At 42.9% G+C, this 22,235-nt stretch overlaps 2 protein-coding genes across 2 annotated transcripts in view; both read left to right on the top strand.

The window, feature by feature from the left end:
- rhcgl1 (Rh family, C glycoprotein, like 1) overlaps window positions 1-6,625 on the top strand; it is a 29,338-nt gene extending 22,713 nt beyond the window's left edge. The window contains 2 exon segments of the mRNA XM_077199902.1: window positions 6,124-6,553; window positions 6,610-6,625. Coding sequence (XP_077056017.1) covers window positions 6,124-6,553; window positions 6,610-6,625 — 446 coding nt within the window.
- Window positions 1-22,235, top strand: part of LOC143706526 (uncharacterized) — a 346,835-nt gene that overhangs the window by 247,696 nt on the left and 76,904 nt on the right. The gene's annotated exons all lie outside the window — the stretch shown is intronic.

Genomic DNA, 22,235 nt, shown 5'->3' with positions numbered 1-22,235 from the left:
GCCATAATGAAGTCTTTTACATGCCATTGACTTTAACCATGCATCTCTGATTCAATTATACATTTCTCCATGCCAGAAATATGTTTACGCTAGGTGAGTTGATGCAGAGTTCATGATCTCAAATGAACCTCAGCCCACTGCAGACTTTTGCAAATGAGATCAATTGGAGCACCATGCTGACATCTTTCCATACATATTTGAACACAATTAACTGTTTATGTATGAGAATGATAATCTAGCTAAATTAAAACTGTGCTGTGCAACCAGTTGAGAGTCATTGCTGTAGCAGTTAATGTATGAATTTATATAAAGAGTAGAATAGTATGTGCTAATAAAAATATTAAGGTTTTCCCATAGCTTGGATTGTTAGTCCAATTGGGTGATTACGTGTACAGAAAAAAATAAATAGGCTAGAGCTTTTTTTTTTTGCCCTTAATTTCAGCTGTGAAAAGAAATTCCATGAGAGTCATTATCTGTATTTATAGGGCAGAGACCTGACCAAAGAGATATTGCATGTGCAAATTCCACAGATGATGGGGTCACTGAAGCTGTGTGATTTTCATTTCAGGTGCAGCATCTCTTTTTCTCTCTGTCTCTCTCTCCTTTGTTTTGGGGGCTTGTAGCTTCTCGATTAAGAGTGGAGTATGCATACTAGTTGGTGGAGTCTTAGCCAAAGTTTATAGAATCATAGGGGATAAATGAAGTATTATGCACAATGAATGAAAATGAATTATCTTTTTATTTAAAGGCACACTATGCAGGAATTCTGTTTTTGTCAAACAGCGACCCCTAGAGTCGCTGTGGAATACTTGCACTGTCGTAAATTATTGGACTGGTCTGCAATGGATAAATGAACAGCATCGTAAAATGTACTTACTAGTCCATCAACAAGATCGCCAGGTCAGCATTACTGTGCATCCAGTGCTGCTTTTTAGCTCGCGCCAACGAGTAAATGCCCGACCGAGTGGGACTCTTGTCCGGTTCCTCACGCGGTCAGAATCTTTTTTACTTTTCAAACTTTCTTCCGACCGCTTTTTCTTTGCTCGTTCCATCGTCTGAAATGCGCGCAAGTGTCTGCGTGCTTCATATGTTGTTGTTGTGTGTGACGTAGTTGCCGTAAAGCTAGTCGTGATTCTCGCGAGATTTGTCGGGGGCGCTCCTCTGAAACTTACATACCCATTTTTTCCAGCGACGACCCCCCCAAGCTTTACTACCAGGATGATTCGTCCTACTATGAGTTTATTTACCACCGAAATTACTTTGTAGCTGTTATATTAAGGTGCAATTGTTACATAGTGTGCCTTTAACCCTTGTGCCTCATTTAAAAAAAGTTATACATAGGCCCATAGAGGACAAAAATGTCCATGTCAAAAAAATGTCATAAAAATTTGAAGCTTGGGAGCACAGACTTAGGTTTGGTATCATTTTAAAGAAGACCCGTGGCAGATTATTGCTGAAGTAAAAAAGAAAAACGAATAAGTAAATCCCAAAAAAGGTTATATAGGTTTAAGTTTATGAAAATTATTTATGAACATTATTTTATATAAGATTTATATTTCCTAAAACAAGTTAAACTCTAAAACGGCTAGAAAATCAAAGCCATAAAAATGAATAAGTTGTGTTCCAAATTTGAGGTTGATATCTCTAACAATTAGCTTTCAGTAAGATTTTTTTGGGCGCAGTAACAGATTTTCCCCATTGGGTGCCAGCAAAACTCCACTGGTGCACACAGTGATTGGATTTTAGATTTGCAGTTGAGTTTTTCCTCTCTCAATATTACAAACACACACATTATTTTAATTATAACACGAATACTAACCACACTATGACATCCATACCAACACACCCCACACAAATATCGTTGCTATAATTGATCCAATTGGCTCTATAATATGTAGGGGTGACCCCGAATAGTCGAAGATTCGATGCTTCGATAGGAGGAGCCTGATTCGACTACCAATCTCACGGTCGAATCTTCGCAGATGTTTTATTAAACGAGGATTATGTCATTTTGGCTATATGAGTGTGCTCAATGTTTGATTTCACATAGAACTACTGGTTTTCTGTCAATACGTTAATATACAGCCTATTATGATAATGCTGTCAATAAAAATGTGCAAAGAAAGAAGCTTTTAATAAATATTTTGTAACGTGCGTGCAGCGTGAATAAATCCAAACACCCCGTGACAGATTTAAGTTTCACTTTCGATCCAAATCTTTAAAAAAATGTCTGGGATAAGAAAATCTAAATACACCATCAGAAAAAATATTCTCCAAGGCTGGATTTTCATTTTCATCAGGAAAACCATGATCGCACTTCTGCCGGCCAACGTTAACAGGTTGGTTTTCCTCGGGACGTTCTAAAATGCTTAACGTGAAAAAAGCTTTTAAAACCTTAAATGGCACTTTTACGTGCTTAATGTATGTATACAGTAGGCTACACACCTTAAGAAACCATTCTATGAGCAGATAAGCAGATGAGCCCAGAATATGAACGCAACGCGTTTCTCCTATAGAAAGTCACGTAGGCCTAAAGCTTTTTCTTTAACGGTTTTCTATGGGAGGAAAATGCTTAACGTAGCCTATAATAAAACGCGCTGCGTTCATATTCTGGGCTCATCTGCTTTTCTGCAGGCTATATAGTATGCTTTATTAATAAGGTGTGTACAGAATTTGATCTTTTAATATAACAGTTTTAGGACAAAGCCGTTAGGCCGTGTGTCCACCAAAGCGTTTTTTTACGCAGCTGGCGTAAAATTCCAATTGTTTTCAATGGGAGCGCCGCGTTTTTTAAACGCCATGAGCGTAACGAGGCGCTGAGCGAGTATTTAACGCTCAAGAGCTGAGCGCCCGGCGTTTTTTACTGGTCGCCGGGAGTTGAAAAATGTTCAACTTTGGGTAAAACGCTGCGCTCATCACTGTCACTTTTTACACAGCCGTCCAATCACAGTGGAGGAGGGGCGGGACAAATACCACACGACCAACTGTCACAACATTCTTTCTGTACAACGACGTCTACCAGCAGAGCTAACCGAACAAAATGGATAAAAAATAAATTTTTAGTATGAAAAAAAATTATCTGCGAAATCAGTTACAAGTAAACTGTGCTGTGGATATTCTGTATCATAGCAACGAATCGTCTCAACTGAAAAACGCAGCGCTGCCAAAACGCTCTCAAGCGCCCACGGCTAGGCGTTTTCAGCAGAGCGTCCAGCGTTTTCAGCCGGCTAAAAACGCTTTGGTGGACACACGGCCTTATGCGTTTTTCACGTTAAGCGTTTTAGAATGTATTTTATCCGCGCACACAATTTGAAAAGACTCAAACGGACACAGGCCGAGTGAAAGACTGGATTTTGTTTTTTCGATCAGGTATGGCTACAAGTGATTTCAAAACATTTCTAAATTCTTCTAACATTTCTAAATTCTACGCCCCTGCTGTGAACATGTTTAGCTAAAAAGACTGCCCCTCCAGTTTAGCGTTTATTGTTGTTTCTGCAGTTAAAAAGACAAAGTTGACAATCCTGGCCATACTTTCGTTATTTTAATAATTTCTTTATTTTTATTTTATTAATTGATCACTCAGGGTGATCTAATTTAACTATCTGTGACTTGTGTTTTGAATATTTGTTCCCCTGCACTTTAGGCATTTTGCACACATTTGTTCTGCTTCTTGTGGCTTGATTCTGACTTATTTCGTTTTGTATTTTTATTTATTATAAATGTATATTGTGTTCTTAATTGTTGATTATTTTTCAGTGCATCGATTTATATAGGCTGTAGGCCTACTTAGAGCATGCTCATACAGGCAATTCAGCCGATTTAATTTGCATGTGAAATGCAAATCCTATCTGCAGTGTGGCCTTTCTGCAGTTATTTATGTTATTTCTTAGTTTTATTGATCCAAAATCTTTTTATACATTTTCTTCTATATCTTTGTGTGATGTTAATTCCATAGTACTTGACGAATCTGATTCGACTATGAAAATCCTTAGTCGGGACACCCCTATGTCGAAGCAAAAAACAGGAATAAAGCGAGTGTTTGCTTTATAGACTAAACCTAAAAAAATGGCACCATCTGATAAAAAATAGAAAAAAAATAAAAATTTGAAAACTTGCCAACAGAATGAAAGCCTCTGATCAAAGATTGCATCATTGTATAGTTAAATAGATTACAGATAAAAAGAATTGTGCAGTTTTAAGGAAATAGCAGTGAAATAGTAAAATTACAATAAAAATGCACCTGTGGCAAATTTTATGCAGTAAGCATTAACACAGGCAAAGTGGTCAAAAAAACAAAACTGAAAAGGCCAACAATGTCCCTCAGGAGACACAAGGGTTAAAAAAGTGTTTTTTGTTTATGTAAATTAATTGTAATAATAAAGATGAATTTCAAAATTATCTCTCTCTCTCTGTTGATATAAGTACATGTGTGGTTCACTTTGAAGGTGGTTAAAGGGCAGAGGTTTGGCCTCTTGATCTCCCTCTAAGTAATTGCATTCATGGAAATGGTCTTGGCAGCCTTTGCCCTTTACTTCTTATTTCCTAGTGCAAGAAATCATGGATATTCATGACTTAAAAGAGGAAAAAATGCTCCTTTAAGACTTTAGCTGAGTAGATGGCACAGATATGAGGCATATAACTATAGGAAATGGGGAAAGGAAAGCTGGGTCGCCAAAGCACATATTTTGTCTTTTGTTGATTACTGTCAGTTTCCCCACAGTGATTTATGTAAAGTAATTAGCATGAGTAATGTGGGAGCACACGCTTCTGTGTTTGTTTGTTCTCCCAAAAGAGCAGTGAAAAATTAAGCACCTGCACAGATCTATAACTAGGCTAAGCATTCTGGAAATAAGCAGCTGAGCACAAAAAGACCTATGACAGCATTTTCCAATTACATTGGATTGGATGTGCTTCCTATCACTCTTTGCATAAAAAATAAAAATTTTATTGGCAAGGCTATTATTTGTAAATACATGTGAATAATTATAATAAATATAATATAAAAAAAGTTTTGCTTTGTGTTGTGTATAATGTATACATAATAAATGCATGTATAATTCAATATAAAATATTTTAATTACTACAAATTATAGTTGAGTCCTAAAGTGTTCAGACCTGAGGCAAAAGAGCAAGGAAAAATAAAATAAAATGTACTGTCTGGTTTGTTTATTCCTGTTGCATTTTTCTCTTCAATTAGAATTCAGCTGACCTCCTCAACACAATCAGCCAAACATCAACGGAGGCCAAGGACTTAGTCTTGCCCCGATGTTGCATTGCCTCAGTGCAACTCAAGGCAGTCTGTTCCCCTGGCAACACATCCTACTGGGTCTTTTTAAACCATCCTACTGGGTCTTTTTAAACCATCCCACTATCCTCTTTGTTTAGCTTTAGCTCTCATCTCTCTGTGGTACCTTCTAACCCTTTTAGAAAAGCATGGGGTTAAAGTGGGCCAGTATATGTCAGTTCCCCTGACCAATGAATAAAGTCGCATGTCATGCTGATGGATCTCATCACACCTCTTTTCTGTTCTAGCTCTTTAGATCAGACACTACAGAAACAGCTTAGAGCATTAACAAAGAATAATATAACTAAATCTACACCAGGTTGTAAGTCCAGGATGACTACTATATTTGTCAGTGCAACAAAACGAATGATGAAGGTTACATCCAAAATTGTATACTCTCTGAGTAGGTATTCTTTTGAATAAGTAATTACTTTGTGACCATTAAAACAGTATGTTCTATGTAGTATGAATTGAATCCGTGCTACATTCGTCATGTTTGTCATGTGACCTACCAGTGCCAGTTGCGTTCACAACTAGTTCACACAGTAGTTCACAACTATATTTCTCATTTTAACTGTATCTGTAATTCGAGTGAACTGGATACTAGTAGTTTACTATTTTTTGGTGTCTACCACCCTAAGAAGCCAGACCAAATACGGGTGGTGTTTGACTCCAGTGCCAGGCACGAAGGTGTCTCCCTCAACGACATCCTCTTAAATGGACAAGACCTCAATAATACTCTTCTTGGCGTCCTTCTTAGTTTCCGCAGGGAGCCTTTTGCAGTCACAGCAGATGTGCAACAGATGTTTTCTCTGTTCTCGCCTCATTCTCCACTGCAGAAGAAGCCATCGACATTCTGAAAAGAACAAAGGAGATGTTAGCTGAGTCAAGCATCATGTTGCACAAGATAGCATCAAATAGCAGCACTGTTATGAACGCTTTCCCATCTGAAGATCGTGCCAAAGATCTTAAGGATCTGGATCTGTCATCTGATCCTTTGCCTCTTGCCTCTTTTGCCCTAGGGCTCAAATCGGACCTACAAACAGACAGCTTCTCCTTCTGCGTGTCTGATGAGGAAAAGCCATTCACTAGGATCTATGATCCCTTGGGGTTTGTGGCACCAATCACGATTCAGGGAAAGGCTCTGGTGAGAGATATCTCCATAGAAGAGAATGATTGGGACTCTCAACTACCAAACGTCAAAATAATCCAGTGGAAATCCTGGAAAGATTCTCTGATGGAACTTAAGCTACTCCAGATCCAGAGGACGTACCTTTCTGTTTCTCTGCTTGCCACTGTACACAGAGAAATGTGTGTCTTCGCAGATGCATCGACTCTTAAGCCTACCTTAAGGCAGTTGATACGGAAGGACACAGTCATGTCACGTTCGTCATGGGGAAGACCAAGCTGGCTCCACATCCTGCGCACACTGTCCCTCGTCTGGAGCTGTGTGCAGCTGTCTTGGGAACAGAGCTTGCAGACCTGATAATGGATGGAATCGATGTGGAGATTCGCACAGTCAAGTTCTACACAGATAGCAGGATGGTACTTGGCTACATTCATAACACGTCCAGGAACTTCTATGTCTATGTCGCAAACAGAGTGACAAGAATCAGGAAATCCTCGCACCCTAATCAGTGGCACTACATCAGCACCAGCCATAATCCTGCAGATCATGGAGGTCGGATGACTCTCCTTAGACAGAGATATTTGACCTTCTACATCCAGCGTCTGATGCAGAAATTCGCTCTGAAGTTTCAACCTATGCTACAAAAACTACAGGTGGAGGTATTTAAGGAGGTAATTAAAAACCTCTCAAAGGGTGAAGAAGTCTCAAGACACAGTTCAATCAGAAGTTTGGATCCCATGATTGATGATAATGGTTTGCTGAGAGTTGGAGGTCGAATATCATCAGCAGACATGTCCTGGGGAAAAAAAGCATCCAATCCTTCTTCCAAAAAACCATCATGTCTCTACTTTGCTGGTAAGACACTATCATGAACAGGTTGCTCACCAAGGACGACACTTCACTGAAGGCGCAGGCACACTGAAGAACAGCTGGACTGTGTATAACAGGAAGTAAGAGATTGGTGTCAAGTGTGATTCCTCTTAATCTTTTGCAGATCACACATTTGTGAAAGTTGGAAGAACAAAAAAAAATGTCTGACTTACCTCTAGACAGATTCACCATGGATCCTCCGTTCACGAATGTTGGACTTGACGTTTTCGGACCTTGGACCATCTTGAATGTGGGTAAGTTTCATTAAAAAAAAAATCAACATTTTAAAAAGCTGAGAAAATCACATTTTTGTCAAAGACTATGTACGGATCGTATTTTACAACGATGATCAAAACACATATGGAGAAGTTCGAGTCCATCAACACCCCCAAAGCTTCACAATCTGCAATCCAGCATGGCAGCTCAGCTTGAAAGGTTTGTATGAGTTGCACCCACTATACAATTGTGAATTTGCCTATGGCTGGGGTGTCCAAACTTGGTCCTGGAGGGCACTGTCCTGCACAGTTTAGCTCTAACTTGCCTGACAGTTTCTATTGTAGTAAGACCTTGATTACCTGGTTCAGGTGTGTTCAATTGCGGATGGAGATACACTTTGCAGGACAGTGGCCTTCCAGGAGCAGGACTGGACACCCCTGACCTACAGCTTATTCAAGCAAGCCCAGCCCAGGTAAGAAAAAGTATTATTTGTCATATTCATTTGCTATGAAGGGACACATCGCATCTACAAATTCTTAACTACTGAGAATGAGCATTTATCACAAGTTATATTCTTCTTCTTTGCAGTATGTTTTGATATTCTAGACCTCTTACCTCACAGGGATCCCTCAGAATGCTCTTTGCGGAATTGTTCCTGGTAAAATAGAGTCTGGATAAGGCTATTTCTTTGGCTTAAATACAGTATGTGACTGTTGGTGCTGTAAATGTGTTTTGGCCACGTTTCAGGTGCATTATTGTGCACAAGGCAATTACAGTCTGAACTGAGGAAAAACTCTCTGAGACCTACTGTGCTTCTCAGGGACTCCAGCTTAAGCATTGATTTTCTCATGTTTCTCTCAACTTGCTCTGACACTTTTTGGCCAAGCTGGGAGTGGTTTTCTGTTCCGTCATTCATTTGATTCATTAAAACTGAAGCTTTTTGTTGACAGGAACATTTGGACAGCAGTTATAATCATTCTACAACTATATAACTAACCAAATATGGCACCATTTATCACAACTGCATTTGATTCTGGTTTTTCTCATTTAGAGTAGCCTAAATGAAATGGACTGCGTAATATTCAGATTTAATGCGAATGTGGAATAGTATAATAAAGCAAATAGCATTTGGGAATTTGATTTTGTGATGGCCTTGCAGAATGTTGATAACGTTAAGCCTATGTGCGTTTATGTTCTTGCCAAATAGCAGGTGGGTACACAATTCAACCCATCTGTTCCTATGTGCTTGTGTAAGGAGAGAAAAGTACAAAACACTAAGTCTGAGATTAAACATATTGATACTGCATTTAAAACGGTAATATAAATGTGACAGTAGGAAATTGAAGGAAAGCCAATGCCACATTTATGTAATCTAATAGCTACATAATTATTTAAATATAAGAATTTCAGCAGGTGCTTTATTAAAAAATCTTCTCAAACAGAAATGCTGAACAGACTCAATAAGAGTGTTTTCTGCAGAAACATGTTATGCATTGTATTTACTTTTTTGTTGTTGCATTTATTAATCCCTGTTTTTCTTCATCTGTGTGGCTCACTGATACAGGTAATACAAGAAAAAATAGCAAGCTTACATAAGACCAATTTGTCAAATGAAATAGAAAATACATGATGGTCTGTTCATGTTGATAAGAGATAAATCTGTAATCTAAATTCTGATAGAATTACAGAGCATTTTTAAATTTATCATACAGGGCACATAGGGGAATGGAAGGGGGTCAGAGGTGATCTTATCTAGTTTGTAGTAAAATAATGTTTGGGGGGATGTGGAGAGGTAGGTTATTCCAGGTCTGTAGGTCTAAACAGAATGTTCCTCCAATGGACCCGTTAAAGATAAGACTGCTGTGCCCCCACTGCACACCAGAAATGGTTTGTGGTCCCAGCTGTGGCTGTGTGAACATACCTCATAGATTAGACTCTCACCCAGCAGCAGTCATATTACGCTTCTCCCAGACACGTACAGTGGAAAAAAGGTTTGTTTTTATCCAAATGTCTGTCTTAAGTCACCCCTTCACTATAGCGATTCAACAAACTAATATATATATATATATATATATATATATATATATATATATATATATATATATATATATATATATATATTCACATATTTATTTATTTTGTGAGTCAACGATGCAGAGCAATAAAAAAATGACATGACATTCTGAAAAAGCTAAATACGAAAAGCTCTGAATATCTCATGCTTTTCTCCTTGTTTTCCCTTTAACTGTCCAAAATATCCACCTTACTGTCTCACAATGTCCTCCTCCCGTCTTCCCTTCTCAGATCTCATCTATCAGCTACAGGCAGAATGACATTATTGGCTCTTTCTCTCATACTAATGGTGATAGTGATGTAACCTTATCATATACCAGTGACAATGTTCAGAATCTAGACAGGCATAAGCTCAGAGTGAAGTGAGATAATAGAGCCAGAATGCCAGTAGGAAATACTATCTACTGGGGCCCTCTTGTGGTAGAAGAGAAATATTGAAAATGAGCAAGGGAGACCAGGGCAAGTTTTCACAGCAAGACATTTATCCCAAGGTTTCACATACAAGGCTAAAGCCTAGTCCTAGACTAAAATGCATGTTTGAGCAAAGCAACTTGAACTGTCATATCTAAAAAATATGTCAGTGCCATTGTTTTGTCTCAAGATGCACATCAGTAATGTTTTTCTATAAGGCACGTTGAAAGCTACTTAAATACCCTAATTTTAACTAAGGCTTGAGCCTTGCGATATTAACAATGCTGTCATTGCACTTCACACATTATCTACCATTACAGAGCACACATCAGTAATTTTCAAACCCATGTGCTTCCAGGCTGACCAGAGGATGACTCGCCAAAAAGAAAGTTGTTTCAGATACAGTGTCGCTAATAAGTTTCTTTCACTAAAATCATATACCTAGATGACAACTTCTATTAGCATAAAATAAGCATAAAATTGCATAAAATTAGCATATTGTTTTTTTATTATAGTTTTTTGTAATACCCCACTCTTGTTTTTTGTCCAATCTAAATGACTTTCTGGATCTGACAGTTCTCTGGATCTGTCTCCTCCACTGGTTCTGCCGAGCATTATTCTCTGAATCTGACCAGCTCCCTGAATCTGCCTCCTCCTCCTCTTTCTCCAGCCCTCCTGCTCAACCAGCAAGATTGTTTCCTGCATGGTCTGAGCCCATGGCTCTGCCAAACCACTCCTATCCCACAAACATGAATACAGAAGGGCGAATTAAGGTTGATTGGGACACTTTTTTTCTCATTCCTGAACGATACTTTTTCGATACCAATTTTATGAAACCCGTTTTAACAATATTACATTACCTAAAAAACAACTTATTTTTTCAGTTTGACTTTTTTACACTCATATTTTGCATCTGTAAAAAAGCACCAATGCTAAAATTCTCTTACGAGAGGTTCTCTCGTATTGCGTAGGACTTGACTCAATATCTCGAGATATTGAAGCCAAAAATTATCCTTAATTTTGTATTTATTGTCAACGCAGTGCAGCAGCCAGCAAACCTAGAGCAGGCCATCTTGCGTGCTCATTGGCTACACTGCGGCAACTGCTGCAGCCTACCACTGAGCGTTCACACCAGACGCGAATTGAGTGTCAAATTCGCGCCTCCCGCGTTATACGCGTGTACACTTTGAATCCATTCGCGCGTCAAGAGGCGAAATCTGAGGCGAAATCTGTTGGCGGCCATCTTTTTACAAGACGGCTAATTTTGATTCGAGCATTCATCGCGAGAGTCACCGCTCTGTATTTGCTCTGGAGAGCAGAACAGCGGCGTAGGGATCATCGTCGCTGTATTTGGGTCCACCAGACCCTTTGGAGGTGAACCAAGTTTGGCGAGTTTCACCATTTGCTCCAGCAGCTGTGCCTGGATGACGGCCGCTTTCAGCGGTACTTCCGCCTGTCCCGCGCCCAGTTTGATGACCTGTTGTCCCGCATCGGAGCGAGGATCACCCTCACCCACCTAATCTCTAATTTATTTTTGTTTTGATGATAAATGGAGCCAGCCTAGGCTACTAAAAAAGTGATTAAACTTTCCTGTAATTTTTTTTCCCTCACACAACACTGTCCAGACAGGAACTATGTTCTCTAAAGTAGGCTATGTTGGTTCTCTTTACATTAGAACAATAATAATGTTTCTTATAATCTAGATTAGATATGGAATAAATACCATACAAAATTAACGTCTCATATACTTCACGACGTGACAGCAGCAAGCTGCCTCCTGATTGGTTAACACGGCGCGAATTGACGCAGAAGTTCAGATTTTTCAACTCGGGCGGCAGACGCGAATTCGCATCAAATTTCGCATCAGATTTCGCCTCATTGCGCATTTCCGCACTAACTCAAAACGTGCGTACATGTACACCACCTCCTGACCTGGCGTAGGATTTGAGCGTGCCGTACGCCAACGTCCATATTGATAAATATCAAAGTCACCGTGGTTTTGGGTGTACGCCAGGTGTACGCTGGAAATTTGGTGGACGCACTTTTGATAAATGAGGGCCAATGTGCCCACAAATCTGTGCTCACACCTACTCGCTGCCCGCTCTGTTACACGGCAGCAGCCTCACAGCGGCCATGTTATGAATGTAAGTCGCATGCCCGCCCATGAGCGCTCACGCTTACTGACAAACACTTCGCCCCAGGCTCCGCTCGCGATAAATATCGCCACAAAATGTTCCCCATTCCCAGTAATCGGGTCATCAAGTGATACAGGCAGTTACAGCCGTCAGTGAGCCACCGTTACCGAGATCAGAGGGCGCGTGCGCATGGCTATGAATGTAAGTTACGTGCCTGCTTCCGAGCAATCAAGCTTAATGACAAACACTTCGCCCCAGCCTCCGCTAGCGCACAATATTATCACAAAATTTCCCATTCAAAGCAATCGGGATGGCACAAGTGATACAGCCAGCCATTGCTGTCAGCGAGCCGCCGTATTCGAGATCCAAGGGCGCGCGCATGGCTATGAATGCAAGTTACGTGCCCGCTTACAAACGCGCTCACGCTTACTAATAAATGCCCGGCGCTGCTTAATAATCCATTATAAGGGTATAATGTCTGGTTATCCGGCTCAGGCCGATGGTGTCATAAGTGTAGAAAAGGTGCCCACATCTCAGTGTTCACCCCTACACACAAACACTATACCCGTGTCTCTCGCTCTCACAGAGCCCACTCTCATAAAGCTGACAAATGCCGCTCGAGTGCTAGATGTAGAGAATGTGCCCACAAACCTGTGCTCACACCTACTCGCTGTCTGCTCTGTTACAAGGCAACAGCCTCACAGCGGCCAAGTCATGAATGTAAGTCACGTGCCCGCTCACGAGCGCTCACGCTCACTGACAAACACTTCGCCCCAGGCTCCGCTCGCACCAAATATTTTCACAAAATGTTCACCATTCACAGTAATCGGGCCATCTCAAGTGATACAGACAGTCACAGCTGTCAGCGAGCCGCCGTTACTGAGATCAGAGGGCGCGTGCGCCCCACCCCATTCTGCCCTTAGCCATACATATAGAAGCATGGAAGGCTATTCCAGGTGTGTCAGATTGGGTGCTAAGCACAATAAGTCAAGGCTATTCGCTTCAATTCGCTCACCGTCCCCCTCACTTGAGCGCGGACCGAGACGAAAGTGAAAGTGATGCTCACGACAAGACAAATCCTCGCGCAAATTCGCCCGAGGGACTGGTTTATCTCTCTCGATCTGAAAGACTCATATTTTCAGATCCCGATAGTCCCCCGTCACAGGCCATTCTTGAGATTCGCCTTCGACGGACGGGCATATCAATACACAGTCCTCCCGTTCGGCCTATCCTTTGCGCCCCGTACATTTACGAAGTGCATGGATGCGTCTCTCACTGCCTTGAGAGTGAAAGGGCTGCGAATTCTGAACTATTTGGACGATTGGCTGATTTTAGCCCTGTCAGATATAGAACTGTTATCTCACAGAGCAGTGCTTCTAAGCCATCTGGAAAGCTTGGGCCTCACGGTCAACTGGACCAAGAGCTCATTACTGCCCAGTCAGTCAGTTTCCTTTCTAGGAATAGAACTGGACGCCGTGATCGACACCTGGCAGTGTCTAAAGACATCCTTAAGCCAAGACATGGTTATGTCCCTAAAGTGTTGGGCACCCCCTTCAGAGCGCAGGTCATTTCTCTTTTGGCTCTGCCAGCATCCGATAGTGAGGGTGATGTTAATCTCCTCTGCCCCGTCAGGGCGCTGAGGGCTTACATAACGCGCTCCGCCTCTTTCAGGTGCCGGAACAGCTCTTTGTCTCGTTCGGTGGGCGCACCAAGGGTCTTGCCGCCTCGAAACAGAGCCTGTCCAGATGGATAGTGGAAGCTATCACATCTGCTTATACGTCTAAAGGTCTGCAATGCCCCTTGGGCATCAGGGCGCATTCCACCGGAGGCGTGGCCTCGTCGTGGGCTTGGTCCAGCGGAATTTTCATTCATGACATTTGTGAGACAGCTGGCTGGGCCTCTCCGTCCAGATTTGTTAGGTTTTATAACCTGGAAGTTCCCGCCTTGCAGGCTAGACTTCTGTCAGTGTGAGCGGTGTGTTTGTCCTGCCCAGATTATCATGCGCAGACTACTCTCACACGACGTTAGCTCTCCTGGTTGAGCTGCACTATATAGTTATATGGACCGGCGACGCCGCTCTGTATACCCTGTATGTGCTTATAACATGTGCTGGACCGCATTGCTGGCCACCTGTTTCCCACTTATCTATGTTCCCCGGGAATCCCTGGGACTCATGAAGTGGAGGCTGGGCGCGCATGGCGTTGACAATGGGTTCCCGTAGCGTAAGCTAGCTTACGCAATACGAGAGAACCTCTCGTAAGAGAACGATACTCGGTTACATACGTAACCTCGGTTCTCTCTAGAAGAGGGTACGAGTATTGCGTAACCCGACCGTGCAGGCGCCACAAGCAGTTTTCGCTTCAGCTGATGAAACCAGTGACGCAGCCTACGAGCCTGGCTTTTATACGCTAAGCCACCCCCATTTTGGCGGGCTATGACGCGTAAGGGCGCGAAGCGCCCTAATTGGACGTGACGTCACGCGCGAGGCTCAGTGGTAGGCTGCAGCAGTTGCTGCAGGGCAGCCAATGAGCACGCAAGATGGCCTGCTCTAGGTTTGCTGGCTGCTGCACTGCGTTGACAATAAATACAAAATTAAGGATAATTTTTGGCTTCAACATCTTGCGCAAAGATGACTTTACCCGTAGCGTAAGCTAGCTTACGCAATACTCGTTCCCTTTTCTAGAGAGAACCGAGGTTACGTATGTAAACGAGTATCGTTTTCTATGTTTCCTAATCATTTAACAAGTATTCTTTACTTCAATGAGCTCATTGTTTCTGCCTTAACTAAATGCATTGTTTAACAATGAAACTGAATGAAAACTAATTGAAATGCATTACACACAGTCACCTCTGATAACAGATCACTCTGTGTGTAATGCATGCGTCTAAATTACAATTTAGAGTGATCTGTTATCAGAGGTGACTGTGTGTAATGCATGCGTCTAAATTACAATTTACCGTAGTCACCTCTGATAACAGATCACTCTAAATTGTAATTTAGACGCATGCATTTTCTGTAAAGCTGCTTTGAAACGATATGTATTGTGAAAAATGCTATACAAATAAATGTGAATTGAATTAAATATAGGCTACTGGGGTGCGGGATATATGCCTCACGCTCAGCAAACATAAAGCTTACCACAAAGCACTGGCAAAATGTGTCGGGAAAAAATAGCAAGGAGATTTTTTAATTGTTTATTAATAAACAAGTGTTTACTGAGTGTGTTGGCTGCAAAGATGAATATGGCGATGCTGACTCGTCATTCCTTTAGTAGTGAACACGTGCTAACTATATGGATTACATAATCAAACTATATATTTCTAATTGTTTCATTTAAAAGTAAACATATTTCGACCATCTATAGGCCTATTTCTCATGTCTGTGAGGCAAGTATCCTATACGCTGAGTTTCGGTTCATTTGTGACACGCTCCAGTTCTTGCAGTCGAAGACGGATAAACATTCTACTCTCAAGTGTATTCTGTGCGCTTTTAAGTGCCTTATCAGATTTATCGTGTTGCTGGCCGTGGCAGCAATTATCTTGTCGAAAATATTGCATCGCGTGCTTCTGGCATCGAGTGCTTCTGGTACATAGATAGGTGCACTTTTGATCTTTTCCACATATTTTCTATCTATCTGGGTTGAGACACTTACAAACACTACAGCCTCAAGTGCGACGAGCCACGTCTCTGGGCAACCACGTAAACTAGCGTTTTTCCGCCACAGCCAATCATGCTGCATGCTTATTGTTTCACTGACGTTGACGAGATTACTCACTTGGGTATCGACATTTGGTACCGAAAAACAAGACATGTTTTCATAAATCATAAAATATACTATATCACTATAGATAAAAGATGATTTTATATATGTATACACACACACACACACACATATATATACATATATATATACACACACACACACACATTTAAATACATACATATATTGGGTGTAAAGGTACACAAACATGACTGTTCGGTACAGCATGGGGGAGAAAACTAAACACAAAATTGCTTTCTTTTTCTTTTTTAAATTTAACTATTTTTTTTTTTAACAAGTGTGTATGTGTTTAAATAAATTATATTATAATAATTTTCTTAAGGATAAAAAAAAATCTATCTTAGCTAATATGCTGTCAACTATATGGGGAGCCCTTAATTAGACATTACTATAATATTAAAGGTTACAATTAACAACAGAGCCCAAATTATTAAATTTATTTGCTATTTCTATTTAGATATAATAATTATAATAATAATAATAATTTTTAGATATAATAAAAGTCTATGCCTGTGACCGCATTACATTAGTATTACTGTGCAACTGCCGTTTGCGACTCTTTGGCCTAGTTTACACTGTCAGTGAAATGTGACCCAATTCCGATTTTTTGTGACACAGATCAGATGTGTTCAATGACAGTGTAAACAGGAAAAAAACGCATGCATTCGGATATTTCGTTATCGGTTTCAGGCCTCGTTCATATGTGGATATAAATCAGATATGTGCCAATGCGACTGTCATGTAAACAGGCAAATCACATTTTCTGAGGCATTAGGCAACGTATCTGTGGTTTAATGACGAGAGAAACCCCAAAGCACATCTGCAAAGGTACGGAAGAGCCCGTGCCGTTGTAGGAGAGGAATGTGGACACACATTGACACAACATATCTGTAACGATACGGGAAGAATGAAGCGAGCAGTGAATCCAATTGCAAGCACATTTATAAATAAAACAAACAAAAGAAACTCAGACCAGGAACACAGAAACAGCAACCATTACAACATTAACAACTCACAAAGACAGGGCTTAAATACAGGGGTAAACGAGCTAAACAAGATAACAAGAGGCCCTGGTTAATCAGAAACACCTGGGGATACTTATAAACTAGAAAAACTACAAAGGACTACAAAACATGACACAGCACAGGAAATAACTAAAGTTCACACAAGACAAGGGAAACAGGACAGACAGGAACAAGACATGAACCCACACCGTGACATAGCCCTCCCCCTATGGGCGGCTCCCGACGCCCGTAAAAAAAAAAAAAGTTCAAGAGGGTGGTGAAGTGGAGGCGGTCTTGGGGGAGGGATGGAGGGCCAGGTCCGCGCAGGGAACAGGACCAGGGCCTTGCAATGGCGGGCATGGGCCATGGGACGTGGGCGGAGCAGGACGCGCAGGCGGCGGCCAGGGCGGAGCAGGCTGCGCAGGCGGCAAGGGCGATGACAGTCCATGGGGCGACCAGGGTGGAGACGACCCCTCGGACGGCCAGGGCGGAGACGACCCCTCGGACGGCCAGGGCGGAGACGACCCCTCGGGTGGCCAGGGTGTAGAAGACTCCTCGGGCGGCACGGCGGTGAAGACCCCTCGGGCGGCACGGCGGTGAAGACCCCTCGGGCGGCCACGGCGGTGAAGACCCACGGCGGTGAAGACCCCTCGGGCGGCCAAGGCGGTGAAGACCCCTCGGGCGGCCGCGGCGGAGAAGACCCTTTGGGCGGCCACGGCGGAGAAGGCCCTTCGGGCGATCCCGGCTCAGGAGCAGCAGACACCGGCTCGGGAACAGTAGACACCGGCTCGGGAACAGCAGACACCGGCTCGGGAACAGCAGACACCGGCTCGGGGACAGCAGACACACAAACTGGCTCGGGAACAGCAGACACACACACTGGCTCGGGAACAGACAACACACACACTGGCTCGGGAGCAGACAGCGGCTCGGGAACAGCAGACACCGGCTCGGGAACAGCAGACACACACACTGGCTTGGGAACAGACAACACACACACTGGCTCGGGAACAGACAACACACACACTGGCTCGGGGACAGACAACACACACACTGGCTCGGGAACAGACAACACACACACTGGCTCGGGAACAGACAACACACACACTGACTCGGGAACAGACAACACACACACTGGCTCTGGAACAGACAACACACACACTGGTTCGGGAACAGACAACACACACACTGGTTCGGGAACAGACAACACACACCCTGGTTCGGGCTCAGTAACAGACAACACACACACTGGCTCGGGAACAGGAACAGGAACAGTCTCTGAATAGGCCATCTTGTCCATAGACAGTGGCTCGGAGGAAGTGATGTGAACAGTCTCTGAATAGGCCATCTTGTCGGTAGACACTGGCTCGGAGGAAGTGACGTGAATGGTCTCTGGCTCGGCCATCTTGTCCATAGACACTGGCTCGGAGGAAGTGACGTGAACAGTCTCTGACATGGCAGACGTAACGTGAACAGGCTCTGACTGGGCAGACGTGACGTGAACCGTCTCTGGATCAGCAGAAGTGACGTGAACAGTCTCTGACTGGGCAGAAGTGATGTGGACAGTCTCTAGATCGGCAGAAGTGACGAGGACAGTCTCTGGATCAGCGGGCTCTGGCGAAGGATCAACGGGCTCTGGGCTGGGCATGATCAGCAGGGAAGCGGGCTTTGTGCTGGGCAGGACCAGTGGTAACGGAAACTCTGGGCCGGACGGGACCAGCGGCGAAGGAAACTCTGGGCTGGACGGGACCAGCGGCGAAAGAAACTCTGGGCTGGACGGGACCATTGGCGAAGGAAACTCTGGGCTGGACGGGACCAGCGACGAAAGAAACTCTGGGCTGGGTTCATGGGCTGTCGCTGATGTGTGTGCTGCCCACACACACAAAACAGCCATGGACACCACAATGAGCGCTGTGTCTTCCAGAGCAGACTCAAGTGCGGCGTGTTCAGTCTCTGGCGGGCAGGTGATCGGCTCCGGTTCTGGCGAACAGGCGACGGGCTTAGGCTCTTGCTCGAAGACTGGCTCTGGCTCTTGCTCGAAGACTGGCTCTGGCTCTGGTTCTTGCTCGAAGACTGGCTCTGGCTCTGGCTCTTGCTCGAAGACTGGCTCTGGCTCTTGCTCGAAGACTGGCTCTGGCTCTTGCTCGAAGATACCCCTTTTCCACCAAAGCGTTTTGAGAGCCGGTTCGGAGCCAGTGCCTGCGCGCGAACCAGTTCTTTGTGTTTCGACAGCCAAAGAACCGGTTCTCGGCCAGGAAAACTGGTTCCAAAGCGGCACCAACTCTTTGCTGGACTAGAACCAGAGAACCGTTCTTTTACCACGTCATGCTTACGTCGGGGGCTGGGGGCGGGTTTAGATGTGTCCTAAACATCTTTTCTGACCGCAAAGCCAGGAGAAACATTTGCAGAAACACGATGTAGTCCGCCATTGTAATTGTTATGCTTGAAGTTGGCGCAAGCGTTTCTAGCTTTTTTTAAAAAAAATTTATTGAAAACATTATGTAAGCAAAGAAGAAAACAGTCACAAAATAGAACAAATAAACGGAGAGAAAAAAAGACAAGACAGGTGTACATAACTAATCAGAAAAGATTACATATCAAAGGAAAAGATTAAAAGACTTACATATTTCAATTGTTTTTAAAGCCTTCTTGGTTCACGAGTTAGAGATAATCCCAAAGTAATGTTGTACTTGCAAGCGTTTCTAGCTGAGACGTAAAGCGACGTACACAGTGACGTAACGACGTCGTTCGCTGGGCGCTCTAGAAGTGGAAAAACAAACAGGTTCTGAGGAGGTTCGCAAGTTGAACCAACTCCGAACCAACTTTGAACTAGCACCAGTTCCGAACCCGTTCTTTTTTGGTGGAAAAGGGGTAAGACTGGCTCTGGCTCTGGTTCTTGCTCGAAGACTGGCTCTGGCTCTTGCTCGAAGACTGGCTCTGGCTCTTGCTCGAAGACTGGCTCTGGCTGGACGCGGCTGACGTGAAGCTCTGGCTGGACGTGGCTGGCGTGAAGCTCTGGCTGGACGGTCTCTGGCTGGATGGTCTTTGGCTTAGGAGCCACCGGGCACGTCGTTGAGGAGGCCATTCTTCTCCTCCTCCTCCGTCTCCGGACCACCGGACTCGGGACCACCGGAACTGGGACCACCGGAACAGGGACCAGCGGTGAAGGCCTGGCGTGACACGGGATGAAGCTCTCCAAACATCTGGAGAGCGCCTCTCTCCAGCCCAGACCGGAGAGATCGGGGAGTTCCCTCGGGTTGACCTCCTTAGCCCCCAGCCGGTAACAGACTTTAATTGCCTCATCATCCAGGGAGCAGGAGGCAGCAAGAGGAACAAATCCCCACGTATACTGGAACAGATCAAGGCTTTCCAGGGCCAAGGCCGCGATCTGTCCAGCGAACTTCCGGTCTAGCCTGTGTAGATCAGGCGAGATCCGTGCTGCTGGATTCATATTCGGTGAGTTGTTCTGTAACGATACGGGAAGAATGAAGCGAGCAGTGAATCCAATTGCAAGCATATTTATTAATAAAACAAACAAAAGAAACTCAGACCAGGAACACAGAAACAGCAACCATTACAACATTAACAGCTCACAAAGACAGGGCTTAAATACAGGGGTAAACGAGCTAAACAAGATAACATGAGGGCCTGGTTAATCAGAAACACCTGGGGATACTTATAAACTAGAAAAACTACAAAGGACTACAAAACATGACACAGCACAGGAAATAACTAAAGTTCACACAAGACAAGGGAAACAGGACAGACAGGAACAAGACATGAACCCACACCGTGACAATATCAAAGGTTGGCTTAGAGGTCAAGTCCCCTATGAGGACGACAACCATGCAGATGAGCTTCCCTGAGACGGTTGCAAACTGATTGTTGCAGCAGCTGTCCAGGTGGCTGGTCTCAGACGATCTTGGAGGTGAAGATGCTGGATGTGGAGGTCCTGGGCTGGTGTGGTTAAACGTGGTCTGCCGTTGGATGTACTGCCAAATTCTCTGAAACGCCTTTGGAGACGGCTTATGGTAGAGAAATTAACATTCAATTCACGGGGAACAGCTCTGGAGGACATTCCTGAAGTCAGCATGCCAATTGCACGCTTTTTGAGAGAAATAGGCCTTTTGTGTACATAGATAAAGTTATAGATCTTTGAGTTCAGCTCATGAAAAATGGGAACAAAAACAAAAGTGTTGCATTTCTAATTTTTGTCCGAGTAGATTGAACAAAAACCTGCACATTATAATAATTTTAATGTTTGTAAAGATTAAATAATCTGTTTCCCCCTCATTTTAAAAATATTTAGGCATAAATATACATTTTATTTGCTTTTATCTTTGTCATAGATTTTTGCTCATAACAGATCTTATCTTGTAAACCTGTAATCTTATCTACCAGAAATTATGATATCAGAATACAAAATTTTTGTAGGGTAATACATAATTAGAAGGAAAAATATAAAAAGACGAATCTGACAGGCGCAAACATGAATGCAGAGAGATGCGCAACGTTGAGTGAGAATTGTTGGTGAAGAAAAGCTTCCTACAGTATTTATACCCAGACCAAAACTAAAAAAATCTTCCAAAAAGGGCAATTGTTTGGAGTTTTTACTGAAAAGGATTCTATGATTCTATGAATGGGTCATATCTCTGTGTACAGGAAGCATTTAAGAGCCATGGAAAGGCTCACATCTTAAAGCAGGCCAGAATTTCCCTGAACACTCAGATCCTTATTATGACCTATTCTGCTGCTATGGGAATGAGCTCAACTCACACTGAGACATATCAAATGTAGGCTACATAATATAAATTAATAAATAAGAGTACTTCATATTTGGTGCAAAAACAGATACACTTTTGCTGACCTGAGTCTGGTGCAAGAGAAGAGAAAAAGGGAATTTGAGGTTAAGGGAAGTCTTGCCCCAGACGAACTTGAATCCAGATTAAAGTTGTTGTTTTTTTTTTGTTGTTGTTGTTCTTATTACTCTACATTCTTAGCTTCATGTAAAAATTCCTAAATGTGGAAGCTTCTGATACCAGACTAACTTACATGATCATGTTTTAAACCATGGCTTCTAGTGACCAAAAGTGATGCCCGGCCTAGAAAAATTGACATCTTCACCCTTTATTTAAATAATATAAAAAATGTGTTAAAGGATTTTTAATCATGTACTAGTTGTAGTTAGAGTCAATTGATTTATTTGTGATAACGCAGTGAAACAAACACATTAATTTGTATAATAATTTTGTCAGATAAATACCGTAACCAAGTTTAGTGCTTTGTTTTTCCTTCATATAAAATCGTCATATTTTGATTGTTTATTTGAAC

The sequence above is a fragment of the Siphateles boraxobius genome, unplaced genomic scaffold (assembly GCF_051911475.1).
Source record: "Siphateles boraxobius isolate OS27281-9 unplaced genomic scaffold, OSU_SipBor_1 41, whole genome shotgun sequence".
Taxonomy (NCBI): Eukaryota; Metazoa; Chordata; class Actinopteri; order Cypriniformes; family Leuciscidae; genus Siphateles; species Siphateles boraxobius.
The sequence above is the reverse complement of the archived record's forward strand: the minus strand, read 5'-3'. Positions and strand labels throughout refer to the sequence as shown.